The 15,449-nt window shown below is 46.4% G+C and overlaps 2 protein-coding genes across 2 annotated transcripts; one reads left to right on the plus strand and one right to left on the minus strand.

Annotated features, from left to right (window-relative positions):
• Window positions 1-289: 289 nt before the first annotated feature.
• On the minus strand, window positions 290-10,481 carry LOC135236320 (eukaryotic translation initiation factor 3 subunit I-like). Its single transcript, XM_064302611.1, has 11 exons — window positions 10,340-10,481; window positions 9,113-9,205; window positions 7,526-7,613; window positions 6,180-6,245; window positions 5,392-5,541; window positions 4,797-4,924; window positions 4,243-4,353; window positions 3,885-3,974; window positions 3,010-3,083; window positions 2,433-2,525; window positions 290-2,323 (listed from the first exon to the last, which is right to left on the minus strand). The coding sequence occupies exons 1-11, from the start codon at window positions 10,340-10,342 to the stop codon at window positions 2,242-2,244; spliced, it is 978 nt and encodes a 325-aa protein (XP_064158681.1). The 5' UTR covers window positions 10,343-10,481; the 3' UTR covers window positions 290-2,241.
• tmem234 (transmembrane protein 234) lies at window positions 10,432-15,288 on the plus strand. Its single transcript, XM_064302622.1, has 5 exons — window positions 10,432-10,557; window positions 11,006-11,157; window positions 11,569-11,635; window positions 13,845-13,937; window positions 14,718-15,288. Exons 1-5 carry the CDS (start codon window positions 10,545-10,547, stop codon window positions 14,801-14,803), a joined length of 411 nt encoding a protein of 136 aa, XP_064158692.1. The 5' UTR covers window positions 10,432-10,544; the 3' UTR covers window positions 14,804-15,288.
• Window positions 15,289-15,449: the final 161 nt, after the last annotated feature.

A 15,449-nucleotide genomic window follows, 5' to 3' on the forward strand; every position in this document is an offset into this window, starting at 1 on the left:
AAAATGTAGTGGGGAGACACAGATCACACATTGCATTTTGTAGCACAGTTAAGGTCTTGTACACTTGTAAGTCTTGAACAATATCTCCTGCCTCTCACCAGTGTTCAGAAAGGAGGAGAACCCAGGTGAACAAAGGCAAGCGCAGAGAACAAAGCAAAACAAATGATGCTAACACAAATGGTTCCCACAGCCATCGTAAACCATAAGTATCACAGATACGGCATTCCCACTTTATAGAGTGGTTATAAACAAATGTGCTTCATGATGATTAACACTCAAGAGATAGGCATTTTACGTGCAAGGTTTATTTTATTTATTTATTTACACTACAGAAGAGGTGTTATCACTCCGAAACCATCATATAATGCTGATTGTTTATGAGTGTTTTCTGAAGCTGGAGCTTTAGGAGAAAGGCTGCTTCTGAAATGTTTGGTGCACAGAATGGAAGGGGTGTGTTCGTTATGGTACGACCGATATGCATGTCTTGTTATTCAGTTAAGAAGGCAGTGTGAATGCCTGCGTTGATGTTAGCTGTTCGTGTAAAAACCAGCACTCAGACAGAGGTGCGTCCTTAAAATAACCTTGGGGTATTTCATGCGTTTCATTTTGGATCTGGATGTAAAATGTGACGAGCCAATTTACATGCAAGGTTACAATCAAACAAGTCAATATGTTTTGAATATGAAATGGTTATCTAGGGAAAAATTTGTATCCAAAATTGTAGCGTGTTACATTCCCTTGCCCACAAAATGTTAATTTATGGGGAACAGAAAAATGCACGTGTGCATTACTGTGGTATTAAAAGATGCAGTCATGCGTTCCACAGAGATCGAAAAGGCCACTAACCACTGAGAGAGACCGTGACAAAAAAAACCACAACAAAAAAAAAGACAAAAAGTGCCACTTCCTCCTCCATTAACAAGCGGTGTGTTTGAATACCTGGGCCGTGGCGTTTCCAGGCGTTTGAAAAACATGCAATTATCCGTAAAACGCGCTGTTGCAACCTACCTGCACCGTCAATCCAATAGGAAATACATTCAGTTAATGACTAAAATGAGGATAAAACACCACACACACATCTTTTTATTGAGCATGCATTCGCAGGCTGCTGCTACATCAGATCCCTTTTGCCCGTTTCATCAACCAGGCGCTACGACATCAGATCTTTGCCGTCGGACAAAATATATGAATAAAGTTTTCCAGAGTCATTTTGAAGGGTGGGGTGGTAGTGCACTGAAATGGCGGAAGCTTCCGGAATCCTCTCTGAACCCCCCGAAAGAGGGACAGAGGCCTTAGCCCCCGGCTGCTATTTCCTGTTCGCACGTCCGTCTCATCCCTGGACGCTGCCGCCATTTTCACCGTCTTTGCCGCTAAACCTTTTGTGGTTTTGTGGCCACAAAAGTCCCCCCCCCTTCTGAAAGAGACTTGAATCCGAATGAGGTATTTCAGTTCACTACACTGCCAGTCGGCAGAATCTCTCACCCGGAGAAACTTAAGAGTACAGCGCAAACAGAAGTGCCCAGACCAGGGAGGCACAAGGAGGATTACACAAATAAAAATAAATAAATAAATAAATAAATAAATAAAAGCGTTCAGGTAAAACCCAGTTTGTTAAAGAGCGCGTTAGCGAACGGGGAGCGACCCGCCTCCGCTGCCCGGAACAGGAAGTCGTGGTGGATCATGTGACGTTATTGAGGCCCGGTTGGGACTTCCTGCATGCGACGGCGGGATCCGGCGGTGTGGGGCGGAGCTGGCCAAGACACGCCCCCTCAGGGCCAGGACACGCCCACTCAGGCCGCACAGGTGGCGTACTGCTTGTGAGAATCCCGCCGGTGCACTGTGTGAGAGTCTCGCTGTGATGGAACTCTCACACGCAGAGCACGTCTCACTGGATAGCACTGTGCTAACCTGTGAGACATGATGATGTCACTCCTTTATCACGTCACTCCTAACACAGCGCGTGACATCACTATGAGGCTCAGAACGCAGGGTAGCAAGGATGAAGAGCGAGGGTAAAAGGGATGGATAGAGGAGAGGGTAACAGGGATGGAGAGAGAGAGGGTAATAGAATAAGAGAAGGAAGGTGAGATAGGGAGGGACAGAGAGAGGGTAACGGATAGAGAGAGGGTAATAGTGGGATAAAGAGGGTAACAGGGATGGAGAGAGAGAGAGAAATAGAGGAATGGAGAGAGGGCAAAAGAGTGAGGAAGAGGGGAGGGGAGGTGGTTCCAGTTCTCCTCTTTAACTGTCAATCTCAAACTCGAAGTAGTGCGGATCGAAGTAGTGTATCCTCACATAACCATCCTCTCCACCGCTGCTGTAGCTGAGAGAGGAGACAAAGACCCATCAGCTCACACACACACTGAAACACACACACACACACACGCACAGTAGAGCAGACTGAGATGGAGCAGGCAGTTTTTGGGACTGACCTCTTCCCGTCCGGGTGGAAGGCCACACAGTTGATGGGGCCAAAGTGTCCCTTCACTCTGCCGAACTCCTCCTCGTACGCGGCGTGGAAGAACCTGGGGCGCGGGGGGGGGGGGGGGGGAAACGGGGTGCAAATGCACTGACATGGGTCCCAGATCCCCACACAGCATCCCAATCCAGAGCCAAGCACTGACTGTCCAACTCAGCAGGCACACCCAGGTAAGTAGGCACACTCAGGTAAGTAGGTTCACTCAGGTAAGCAGGTTCACTCAGGTAAGCAGGTTCACCCAGGTAAGCAGGCACACTCAGGTAAGTAGGTTCACCCAGGTAAGCAGGTTCACCCAGGTAAGCAGGTTCACTCAGGTAAGCAGGTTAACTCAGGTAAGTAGGTTCACTCAGGTAAGCAGGTTCACCCAGGTAAGCAGGTTCACCCAGGTAAGCAGGTTCACTCAGGTAAGTAGGTTCCCACAGGTAAGTAGGTTCCCACAGGTAAGTAGGTTCCCACAGGTAAGCAGGTTCACTCAGGTAAGTAGATTCACCCAGGTAAGCAGGTTCGCCCAAGTAAGTGGCACTACTAACCTGGCCTCAAACTTCCCGATCCTGGTGGAGGTGGTGGTCACCTCCATGGCCTCCTGTCCACCTCCCATGACCACCTGCGGCAGGAGACAGCGAAAGTTCAGAAGCGTTGGGACAAGGGTCGGGTTGCAGGCGGTACACACAGGGTACACACAGGATACACACATAGGGTACACACACAGGGTACACACAGGATACACACACAGGCTACACACAGGGTACACACAGGATACATACACAGGTTACACACAGGGTACACACAGGATACACACAGGCTACACGCAGGATACACACACAGGCTACACACAGGCTACACACAGGATACACACACAGGCTACACACAGGGTACACACAGGATACACACACAGGCTACACACAGGATACACGCACAGGCTACACACAGGGTACACACAAGATACACACACAGGCTACACACACAGGCTACACACAGGGTACACACAGGATACACACACAGGCTACACACAGGGTACACACAGGCTACACACACAGGCTACACACAGGGTACACACAGGGTACACACACAGGCTACACACAGGGTACACACACAGGCGGTTCATAAAGGGTACATGGGCACCACCAACAGTGCTTACACACAGCCTCAGGCAGTAACATCCCACATTCTCCACAAGACCCTGTGCAATCCAGATCTCCATTTTCTAACACAGCTTTATTACACATAAAGACCACAGAAAAACATGCTGCGCAATGACAGTGAGTCTGTGCTATTCAGTTGACATTTTAAGTAGATGGCAGTGTAGTGTAGGGGTTAGAGAAGTAGAACTGCACCACACTGAGACCTCCATAGCCATTCTCCAAAAAGGAGTCTAGATTTAAAGAGTAAACTGAGGGGGTCTTACGTGATCCATGATAGGCGAAATGGCAGCTGAGTTGACCGGTCTCTCTGTCTTAAAGGTCCTGATGAGATCCAATGACGTGGAGTCAAACAACTGCAGAGACAGTAAAAAGGGCCAATCAGCACAGACCAGTCAGCCCTGGCGACCAATCAGACCCAGGGAATACAACTATGAGAGGTCCCTCACAGCTAAACTAGACATACACGTATACCCACGCTCCATTGAAAAGGGTGAGGAAAACCTTATTTGCAGCTTTTGTCTCACAAAAATTCCTGGAGGAAGACTGCAGGCAGCTTTTTGAACTGTTAACGGTTAATTTTTGTGCAGTTAAACCATCAGGCCTCAGGGGGGCGCTGCATACCTTGGCTGTGTTGTCCTTGGAGGCGCAGATGATCATGGTGAGGTCCACAGAGCTCTGGATGTCGTTGATCTGCTTGGTGTGCTCCTTGGCGCTCTTCAGTATCTCCCCAGACTGCAGCCGGACAGACAGACAGACACAAACACACACACACACACACACACACGACTGAGCTCGGCCAGCAGACTGAGGGCTCCCCGGTGTGATTCGGGGATCAACTGCAAGCTGGAATAATGTACTTGTCCAGAAGTGGAATGCTGGGATACGTGACCCCTCCACTGGCACAGATGAGAAAGTCTACATATTCGGTCAGTGACAGTGGGTGCCGTTAGCAAGCTAGCTAACGTTAAACTCAGTCAAACGCTAGACGGTATAAGTATAATGTGTAATCGTAATTACTAAATAAAATTATTAAGTCTTAAACGTTCTTTAATGTCGCCATTTGCTCTTTCTTTTAAATACGGTATTGAGTATTACTATAAAGGGGGTTTCACAAAAGTACCGTTTTAGCATGGCTATCGGCAAAGTGCAAAGCAAGCCCACTGCTGCACCGCTACCTTGGCGCTGAACTGGTTGAGCTCGCCGCTCTCGTGGCCGGCGATGACATACTCCCCCAGTGGCCCCCACACCGCGCTGGTGATCTTAGACTCGCTGCACGGCACGGACATGTAGGGCTGGTTATCCTCTGGAGGGGGGGGGGGGCAAGGACAGAGGGAGGGAGAGAGGGAGAGGAACAGGAGAGAGAGATGAAGAGAGAGTCAGAGGTGGAGGCAGAAAGCAGGAAGGGACACAGGAAGGCCAAAGCAGTTGTCATGCCCACATTAAATCCACTACAGTCCAAGGCCATTACTTCTGCAGATGCTTCCAGATCATTCCATGTCAGTGGTCACTTATTAATCTATTCCAAGGACAGCTCCGTACTTTAGAAACAGAGCAGATGTAATTCAGCCTGCACTGTACAGTAGTTCCCTCCCACATCCTGAATCCCAGCATGCTTTGTGACCCTTCCCATGATCCCACAGAGAGCTGGAGATAGTTAAGAGTTGATCCCAAGGTTTGGGCTATCAGGACTCTGGGACCTGGGGTGTGGTGCGGGGAGGGTGCAGGAGCGGGAGGGGGAGGGGGAGGGATTTTGGGGCTACAGATGTTTACCAATCTGCTGGGGGTCCCTCAGGTCGAAGTAGTTGAGGAAACACTGATAGCCCATCTGCTTGTCTGTGGAGAACATGATGATGTTCCCGCTGAAGTCAAAGCCGCAGGTCCGGACCGCTGAGCTGGTGTCCAGCAGAGCCAGCTGCTTACCTGCACAGGTAGAGAGACGCACAGCTTACCTGCACAGGTAATGGGACACGAGACGCCAGATTCTCTCCATAAAACCCTTCAGTTCCCTTCAGTCAAAGGCCTGGGAGACTGCCAGGGCTCCCACTCAAATCAAACGCTTATCTTCCATGGCTTTTCAATGACTTCTTAAGAGATGAAAGTAGGATTTTCCGGGATTTATTTTCGGTACAGTACTTTTGAGCTACACAACAGAAATTCTGACGCACATTATTTGATCGGAGAGGTCAAAAACAAAAAAAGGTAATGTGGGAAACTACAAAAATCATAACGCCGTACTTTGAACAGAAATAAAAAAAGTCAACATATCAGACACCGGAACCAATGTACATTAATTACCATTGATAAATTACTTAATATGGAAAACTAATATCATATTCAATCCCCAAAAAGGATGTGCATGTTAAGAGTATAACCTTCTATAATCTGTATCACAAATGTATATTAAATAACAATATTAAATAATAAAATGAATTCTTCACAAGGCCAGTATGCTGCATTGCAGCCCTTGCCACCTCACTCCGGATAATTCTGACCCTATCCCTCTCAGGACTCCGGGTTGCCAGGCAACGCTTGCCCGCGGTTCCACGCCCCCCTCTTACCGGTCTCACAGTCCCACAGCCTGCAGGTGTTGTCGGCCGAGCCCGTTAACACGTTCTTGGTGTCCCCTGCGCCGTTCGTTAAGGTCCAGGTTCCTAAATTAAGTTCCTGCACTTGTAGGCTGGTGGCCCCTAATCACAGCCCCAAAGGAAAACAGACTGTGTTTATGGCGCTGGCCAGCAAGTCAACAAGGTTTGACAGAGATGCTGCCATTGCCCCAATAGTGCATCGTTGCAATCATCTACAGAGTTTAAATACCATAATGTAAACCTTAGGTTTTCCGTATGCAGTGCAATCATGCTTGGTGTTGTTGGAAAGCGGGACAGGGAATACGTAGGTTTCATTGATGGTGTGGTGCAGTGGGCACTGAATAAAGATTTTGGAACACCATTCAAAAGTGAACAGTGGGTAATGCAAGTTACCTATGAGTCAGCAGCCAGCTGTGCTACAAAGGTTAACCTGGTTTGATTGGCTTACAGAGATAACGCAAGCAGGGTCCGTTTTGTTTTGTCTTTGTCATTCTTTGATGACTTGGGGTTTTTCTTTGACCCTTGACCCAGGGGTATATAAGGGGAAAAGTGGAATGGTTCGATGAGACTCGTCAACACAATCTCATGCGCACCATTCACGTATTGCCATTGCGCTACACTCACATTCTGCAGTGCACCACTGCATATGGCTATGATTGAACACAGTGTACAATAAATTACATTCACTATAACCGGTCATTCCTCTTTGACTCTAAACCGCTGCACACCTAGCAGTTTTAAGGTCCTAACATACACACTGAAGGATTTCTGCTCTCCATCTTCACTCGCCTGTATACTAGTGCCGTCGCAAGACACACAACTGTACCTTCGCAGGCTACACAAGCCAGAGGCATGTCCAAGTCTACCAAGATTTATTTATGTAAAGCACACTGGGTTGCCACTGTGTATGAAGTGTGCTATAGAAATCAATTTTGATTGATTGATTGATTGATTGATTGATTGAAGATAGATAGCAATCCGTACTGAGCTACACTACTGTCAGAAAGCTTTAGCCCCACATTCACAGTCTCCTTCCATGTGTAACCGTTTGCACAGAGGAAAGGTTAAAACACTATTCTGGAGTCAGATAACCAAGATAACGTTAAACTAATCCTGTTCTAGTAGCACCAGGTAAGACAAAAATGTGTTCCTTTGCCACTCAGAAAAAAAATAAAAATAAATAAATAAATAAATAAATATTCCTCCCAACCAAATAAACCTATCAGCCATTCTCTGCAGTCTGATAACATCACACCATGACGTAATAAAATACTCTTTTTTAATATACTTTATAAATACTTTTTTTCCCAGAAGGATACAGTCGACGTCCACACACCAGACGGCGCCGGTGTGCCCGTTGTACGTGCCGAGCCGCTCCCCGTTAACGGAGTACCACACGTTCGTCACCTGCACACACACGCGAGAGACACCCCCGACTGAATGACATCACACCACGTCATTCACATTACACTCGCCCCGGCCACTTTATTAGGCACACCCGGCTCGCTAACGCAGGCAGCCCGCTCCTCCAAAACAGCCAATCGTGTGGCCGCAACTCGCTTCGCGAAAGCGCGCAGACGTGGTGAAGGGGTTTCATTTTAATTAGAAACGGGCGCGACGCGTGATCCAAGTGACTGGGGGGGTACCAGCATCTCAGAATCACCTGTCCTCCTGGGATTTTCACACACAGCAGCCTCCAGAGTTTACAGAGAACGGAGCGATGAACAAGAAAACATCCACCGAGGGCCACGGCAGCTCTGTGGCTGAAGACACCTTGCTAATGAGAGCGGTCAGAGGAGAAAGGGGCAGACTTGTTCAACCAAACGGAAAGGGCCTACAAATTCTAAATGAACAGCCGTTCACAACAGAGGTGTGCAGAAGGGAGTCTCCCTTGAAGCGGATGGGCGACAGCAGCAGCAAACCATTTTCAGGTTCCACTCGTGTCGGATAAGAACAGAAAAAAATGAGCCTACAAGTGGGCACGTGATCACCCAAACCGGACAACTGAAGATTAGATAAAAAACGTTGCCTGGTCGGACGAATCTCGGTATCTGCTGCGACGTGCAGATGGTGGGGTCAGAATGTGGCGTGAACAGCAGGAATCCATGGGTCCATTCTGCCTTGTGTCAGCAGTGCAGGCTGCTGATGATGGTGTAACGGTGTGGGGAATGTTTTTATCGACTAACACATTAGGCCCCTTGAAACAAAATGAGCATCATTTGAATGCCACAGCATACCTAAGCAGCATTGCTGACCACATGCATTCCCTTTAGGCCACAGACTACTCCATTTCAAATGGATACTTCCAGCAGGATAATGTGTCATGTCACACAGCAAGCATCATAGGTGGTTCCACAAACAGTGACAGTGCAACTTCACTGCAATGGCCTGTGCAGTCCTCAGTCCAATACAGCACCTTTGGGATGAGGTGGAACAGAACGCTCTTGAGCGTGAATGTGTGGCCGAAAAAATACTTATGGAACTGTGTGATGCTCTCAAGTCAGCATGGACCAAAATCCCTAAGGAATGTTTCCAGCACCTTGCTGAATCCATGCCACGAATAAATCGTTCTGGAGGTAAAAGGGGAATCCTACCCTAACTATATGGGTGTACCGAATAAAGTGGCCGGTGATCGTAAATTAGAATCGCAGATCCACCGCGCTCTGTTCTAGAATTCTGGAAAACCCACATAATAAAAAAAGAGGTATTGCACACAAAAAACGCGCTTTATTATCACCACATTAAATATGAAATGTCTGAATTTTCATATCGTTAGCCCGTTGTTTTTAAGTATAGAGATCTATGTTTTTATTTGGTATATATTATATATATATATATATATATATATATATATATATATATATATATATATATATATATATATAACGCAGGTTAAGTTTTCGTACCGTGTCTTTTGCCACGGAGAACAGCAGGTCTCCTTCGCGGTTGTACTTTATCTGCGTGATGGACCGTTCATGGCCCTGCAGGAGAATGGGTCTCTGCGAAGCAGGAAGAAATATTTAAAAACCCTCTACCGTCACTGTGGCTGTCATTTGTTAGCTGAAAATGCAGCGCTGCATGCTCACAGATCACCACCGAAACATGCACACAACACTAGTTTCGCACTAAGCTGACCTGGCTAAATTAGTCCACGCAGCTAGCCGCAATGGCATGCTCGCTAGAAACATAACGGGAGCGTCGTTGCAGAACCGTTAGCAAGCTTACAAGCAAAATAAAGTCACCATAAAGTTAACGTTATCTCGAGTAAATGAATATGGCTAGCCATAAAACATGAAATAGCAAGTTGGTGGTGGTACACAGCGTGACGCCGCTGAAGTCGGCTCCCCGATTCGAAATTCCCGGTCCACCTTAAATCGGTTGCGTTATGAAATAGTATGCTTTCACGGTCTCTGCGGTCTCTGCGCGTTTGCAAAGGCTCCGTGTCTCGAGATTGTATCACATGTGCATGAGCGAACAAAAACGAATGTACATCTGAAATGGTGTGGATGAAATATTACTGTACAGTTTGCAGATAACCCTCCAAACTGTCTCCAATACAGTAATATAAGCCTATTTAAAAAAAAGAGGGCATACTGCGATTTCTCCGATGACAGCTAAGTCCATATATAATAGAGTCGAGGGAAGACCTGTGAGCTGTTAGAATCAAGTGTCAAAAGTCTGAGACATTAGAGTTCGTTAAGACAATGGGAATTTGGAAAGAAATTGCGCGTGGCACTTGGGTATCTGATCTTTCCATATTACAGCCTTTAAACTACATACGAAGTGAACGCGTAGCATAAATTAAAGATACAAATAAAATATTTGTCACATTGCCACCACTGTTCAATTTCTCCTTTGAACTGTTGCTAAGTTTCGAAGCACATTTTAGCCTTTGCAAATGCACGAAGACCATGAAAACATACCATCGCATAACGCAGCTGATTTAAGGTGGACCAGCGATTTCGAAGCGTCGCCAAAGCGTGTACGATGACATTTCTCAGAAGTTTCAAAGGATCTATTCTAGCTAGTCAGCACAGGTTATGTTAACTTCAAAATTATCTAGCTTGCTAAGTTAACAGACATTTGCTAAACCTAACCTTTTAATGAATGCGTAGCTAGCAAACGATACTCACCATTTTATCAACGTAGTATATCCGCGTTGGTTCTAGCGGGCAATTTGCTGTCAATTACGAGTCCAACTGCTTTCGCTAAGTCTGCAGCTGTCAGACAGCGTGGTGGAAGAATAAATAGACAGAGATCTCTTCCGGAGTCACTGACGGCTGGTGGCGGAAGTACTGTGGCCATATGATCGCATGATGTCCGTTGTTGTCGGTAGTTATGGTGTCTTTCTGTAAGTAATTGCTATCGACTATGTGTATTCATGCAGTGAAGTAACGTACAGCAAAATATTATCACACTTAAAACATTTCAAACATTAATTATTGACTTGTTTAAAACTTGCCATCATAATATGCATATCGCCAGATACTTTGATGTGCCATTTCTGCATAAATATTTTACCTGGTAGCTGCCGTGTATATAGAAAAAACACAGTGGGCGCCTGGCTTGATATCCGTTTGCTTGCTCGTTGTTAACTGTTATGCTAGACTTCTTAAGAAACTGGGCAGAAATAACGAACTTAACTTGATTACACATGCAGGGATGATTGGTATGTCTGGGCATATAGTCCACGTTAGGTAGAACGGTTATGGCGTGTATTCAAATCAAGTAAAGCTATTTTTTAGAATAATTTTAATTATTGCCACACGTGCATCGTCTGCTGCGTGTTGTTTTCACAGCGGAGGTGCTGTGTCTCGTGCTGGTGGCTCTACTGTGGGGAGGCACGAACCCTTTTCTGAAAAGAGGCACTGAAGGAATTGAGGAAGTGAAAAAAGGCAACGCTGTACTTCAGTTCTTGGGAGAGCTGAAGTTTCTGTTCCTCAACATCAAGGTAAATGCCTGGCCACGCAACCTGAGCGCGATAGAATTTAAGAGGTGCGTTTGGCCTTGCAGGCTCCATTCGTCTGCGATCCTGGACACGTTTGTACGTTCATTACCCTTTGATGTTTCGATGTTTCAGTTCATTACCAATATATTCCACTAATGGTTAAAAAAAGAACTGTATTTTGTTCTTGACGTGCAGTGAGTCGTTTCCTAGGTCTGGCCATGGTCTTTCACTTTAGGGCACGTTTTCGGCTGTAACATTATGCCAGGTAAAAAAAGAAAAACTTGAGCTGAAAACTATCATGAACAATGCGCGCGCTTGGTCCAGCCTGTTTTTGCTACGTAATTCATTTGATTGGTCCTGGAGATTTTTCGTAGACAGTGTGACTGATGTATCGAACCTTCCTTTGACCTTCAGTGCCTGGTGCCGTTCGTGTTGAATCAGAGCGGATCCCTGGTATATTATCTCACACTGGCAACCACAGGTAAGCCAGGCACGCAAGTTTTACAAACCTGTAAAATATTGCATCTGAATTTGTATTTTTTAGTGTCATTTATGCCTAGTGCACATTATGCCTAGTGCACACTACACAACTTTTTAAAACTGAATAGAAAAAAAAACAGATTAATATCTATTCACTTGCACTTGTTGTACGTCGCTCTAGATAAGAGCGGCTGCTAAATGCCTGTAATGTAATGTAATATTCAGACATTGTTGAAATTCACAGTATTTCAATATTTGCATAATATTGCAACAGTTTTTATATACCCGTAAATATTTTGTAAATACCTCTACAAAATATTCTTAAGGTACCTGACTTACTTTTAGATGTGTATATCAAATACTTCAGTACTTTTTCACAGACATTTCAACTTTACGACAGAATATTTTCCATCTTAAAATGTATGTGAATTTATTCTCATACTGTTAATTCCAATACCTATTCAGTGAATTTCCAAATGTTTCAGAATTCTAATTTGTCTGCATTTTTGAATGTCAAATTTCACAAATGGCACGTGAAAGTCCTTTCATTTCAGCAAGGCTGTCAAGTGAGTCAAGGTTAATGCAGATAACCGTTTTTGACATTTTGCCTTCCTGGAATGAGGGAAAGAGTAGGGGCAGTGAGGTCACTGAGCCACCAGTCTCCCCGGGTCGGCGAATAAGATGAGGAATCTCCAAGAATATACGCTGCAGCTGAATGTTCTGGCCTTATGACCAAGTACTCCTTGGAGTTTGGTGATAGACCAGCAGAACAGCCAGGCAGGGGCGGTTCCAGGATTTTTAAATGAGGTGGCACAGGGACAAGAACCAGTCGGGGTTTCATACAGCGTTGAAAATTGGCTTAGTATACATTGGGCACGATTTTCAGGCTCTTGTGCAGTGCCCTGCAATGGCGTTGAGCGTTGTCAAATTGACAGGCAGGGATTGACAGCGCTCTGATCCAGTGGCGTTGGGCATTGTCAGATTGACAGTACTCTAGCCCAATGGCGTTGGGGGGGCACCAGGGGGGGCCAATCATATTTCGGGGGGGGGGGGGGGGACGGTGCCACCCCTTTAGACATGCCCCTGCAGCCAGGGATCTTACAGTTCAGTGATAGGCCAATTGAACCACCAGTGATCTTACAGGTCAACGAAAAGTCAGTCGAACCGCCAATACTGTGACGGCTCACTGAAAGGCCAGCGGAACAGCCAATACTGTGACAGCTCACTGAAAGGCCATTCGAACCACCAATACTGTGACAGCTCACTGAAAGGCCAGTCGAACCGCCAATACTGTGACAGCTCACTGAAAGGCCAGTGGAACAGCTAATACTGTGACAGCTCACTGAAAGGCCAGTCGAACAGCCAATACTGTGACCGCTCACTGAAAGGCCAGTCGAACCGCCAATACTGTGACGGCTCACTGAAAGGCCAGCGGAACAGCCAATACTGTGACAGCCCACTGAAAGGCCAGTGGAACCGCCAATACTGTGACAGCTCACTGAAAGGCCAGTCGAACCGCCAATACTGTGACAGCTCACTGAAAGGCCAGTGGAACAGCCAATACTGTGACAGCTCACTGAAAGGCCAATGGAACAGCCAATACTGTGACAGCTCACTGAAAGGCCAGTGGAACCGCCAATACTGTGACAGCTCACTGAAAGGCCAGTCGAACCACCAATACCGTGACAGCTCACTGAAAGGCCAGTCGAACCGCCAATACTGTGACAGTTCACTGAAAGGCCAGTCGAACCGCCAATACTGTGACAGCTCACTGAAAGGCCAGTGGAACAGCCAATACTGTGACAGCTCACTGAAAGGCCAGTCGAACCGCCAATACTGTGACAGCTCACTGAAAGGCCAGTCGAACCGCCAATACTGTGACAGCTCACTGAAAGGCCAGTCGAACCGCCAATACTGTGACAGCTCACTGAAAGGCCAGTCGAACAGCCAATACTGTGACAGCTCACTGAAAGGCCAGTCGAACCGCCAATACTGTGACAGCTCACTGAAAGGCCAGTGGAACAGCCAATACTGTGACAGCTCACTGAAAGGCCAGTGGAACAGCTAGCGATCTTACAGTTCAGTGAAAGGTAAACTGAACCACCAGTGATCTTACAGTGGAAGGACAGTATCTGGAGTAGTATCTGAAATGCAAGAACCTATAATCCCTGCCTCCTGACCCCCTGACCTCTGAACTCTCCCCCCCACAGACCTGTCCCTGGCTGTACCTGTGGCCAATTCCCTCACCTTCCTGTTCACGCTTCTGACCGGTAAACTCCTGGGAGAAGATATCGGAGGCAAAAGTACGTATGCTGTAGTCAGTGGAGTATTAACAGTTGCCTGTGCTTCAAAATCGAATCTGTGTAGATGAAGAGTTTCTGATCCCCTGTGTTTCTGAACGGTCACCTTGGCAACAGAGATGAAAGGGCAAAAAAATAGGGAATTATATGCATAAATTTAAAATCAGCATTTCATATTTCAGTCAGCAGTTCAAAGCAATCGGCAGAAATAAATACAGATTAAGAACATGAAATGATGAAAATTCTGGCATGTTAGAAGTAACATTTAAGTAATCAACTGATTGTGAAAGAAATGGTAATACATTTACAAGCTGCCTGCACTGTGGATATCACAAGCTGATGTTTTATTTATACTTGGTAAATATATAATCTGCAACATACATTTTATGAGGTAGCCAACATCTGACCAACATCAGGGTACTGAAGTTTGAGCTGTCTGTCTAAATGTGTGTATAGATACTGTAGAACAATATTACATTTTCGATTTTCCACACTGTACACTCTCTCCTGAGGAACTGTCATCATATTTGTGAGTAAATGCGCACATTTTTAAATTACCTTGAAGGGAAACAATAGTTTGTATGTTTTTTAAAAAAATTAAATTTCCAAACTGTATGGATTTAAAAATCTTTCGGCCCGTGCATTTCCCGTTGCTAGGGGAGGTCACGTGACCGCTCCGATGCGACGGCAGCCTGGTTCGCGAAGTTGACACACATCCTTCAGATACTGACGTCCAAAATGCGCTTGTCCGCTTTAAACTGACCCCCCCCCCTTATCTCCTAGGAGCCGTGGCAGGAATGTGCCTGACGATGCTGGGAGTCACGCTGTGTGTCGCCAGCTCCGTCGCCGAGGACGACGACACCGCGTAGATTTCCCTCGGGCAGCGGCAACCGTGGAACGGAGGCCATGTTAATCGCCATAGAAACCAAGTCACCTTCCTGCTCGTCGTCACCGAACTCAGCCGCAGCGGTTCCTCAAACCGTTCGGAGGGGCGTTCATCCCCTGGTACTGCAGAGCTGCCCGGGACTGCTTGTCTTCCTCATTATTCCACACTTGATTGGTGGGGTGTAGTACTTTATTACACCGTTAAATCTTTTTTCACCTGGTTTCACTGGTGGTCTGAGCTGGTTGTGCTGATTGCAAGGTGAAAACAAAAAACTTGTAATGGACCATGCAGCACTTTGGGACCAGGACCGGGACCGGGGGGTTGCAGTTCCCTGCCCACACTCCAACCGCTTAACAAAAAAACGCATCAATTGCCACAGAGTTCCAAATACAGGTTTTTGGCCGCGTTTAAACACCACAGGGCCCGGCTAAACGATTGAATGATCTGCGTTCATTAGCACAGATCTTTGGGTAATCAAAGGGGCAGGTCCTCCTAAGTAACAAGTAGAACTGTTACCTGATTGGTCCTGAGGGGGGCACGGAGAGGACAGGGACCTCAGAGGTGTCCCGACAATGTTAAAAAAATGCAAAAAAAAAAAAATTTCAGGCCTACTTCTAATTAATATTGAA

This window comes from Anguilla rostrata, chromosome 1 (assembly GCF_018555375.3).
Source record: "Anguilla rostrata isolate EN2019 chromosome 1, ASM1855537v3, whole genome shotgun sequence".
Classification (NCBI taxonomy): Eukaryota; Metazoa; Chordata; class Actinopteri; order Anguilliformes; family Anguillidae; genus Anguilla; species Anguilla rostrata.

Coding starts and splice junctions, on each gene's coding strand:
- tmem234 (XM_064302622.1), top strand. Junction 11,158..11,568: donor TTCTGTTCCTCAACATCAAG/GTAAATGCCTGG, acceptor TTTGACCTTCAG/TGCCTGGTGCCGTTCGTGTT. Junction 13,938..14,717: donor AGAAGATATCGGAGGCAAAA/GTACGTATGCTG, acceptor CTTATCTCCTAG/GAGCCGTGGCAGGAATGTGC.
- LOC135236320 (XM_064302611.1), bottom strand. Junction 4,925..5,391: donor GAGGGACCCCCAGCAGATTG/GTAAACATCTGT, acceptor CCCCCCCTCCAG/AGGATAACCAGCCCTACATG. Junction 3,084..3,884: donor TTTCGCCTATCATGGATCAC/GTAAGACCCCCT, acceptor CTCCTGCCGCAG/GTGGTCATGGGAGGTGGACA.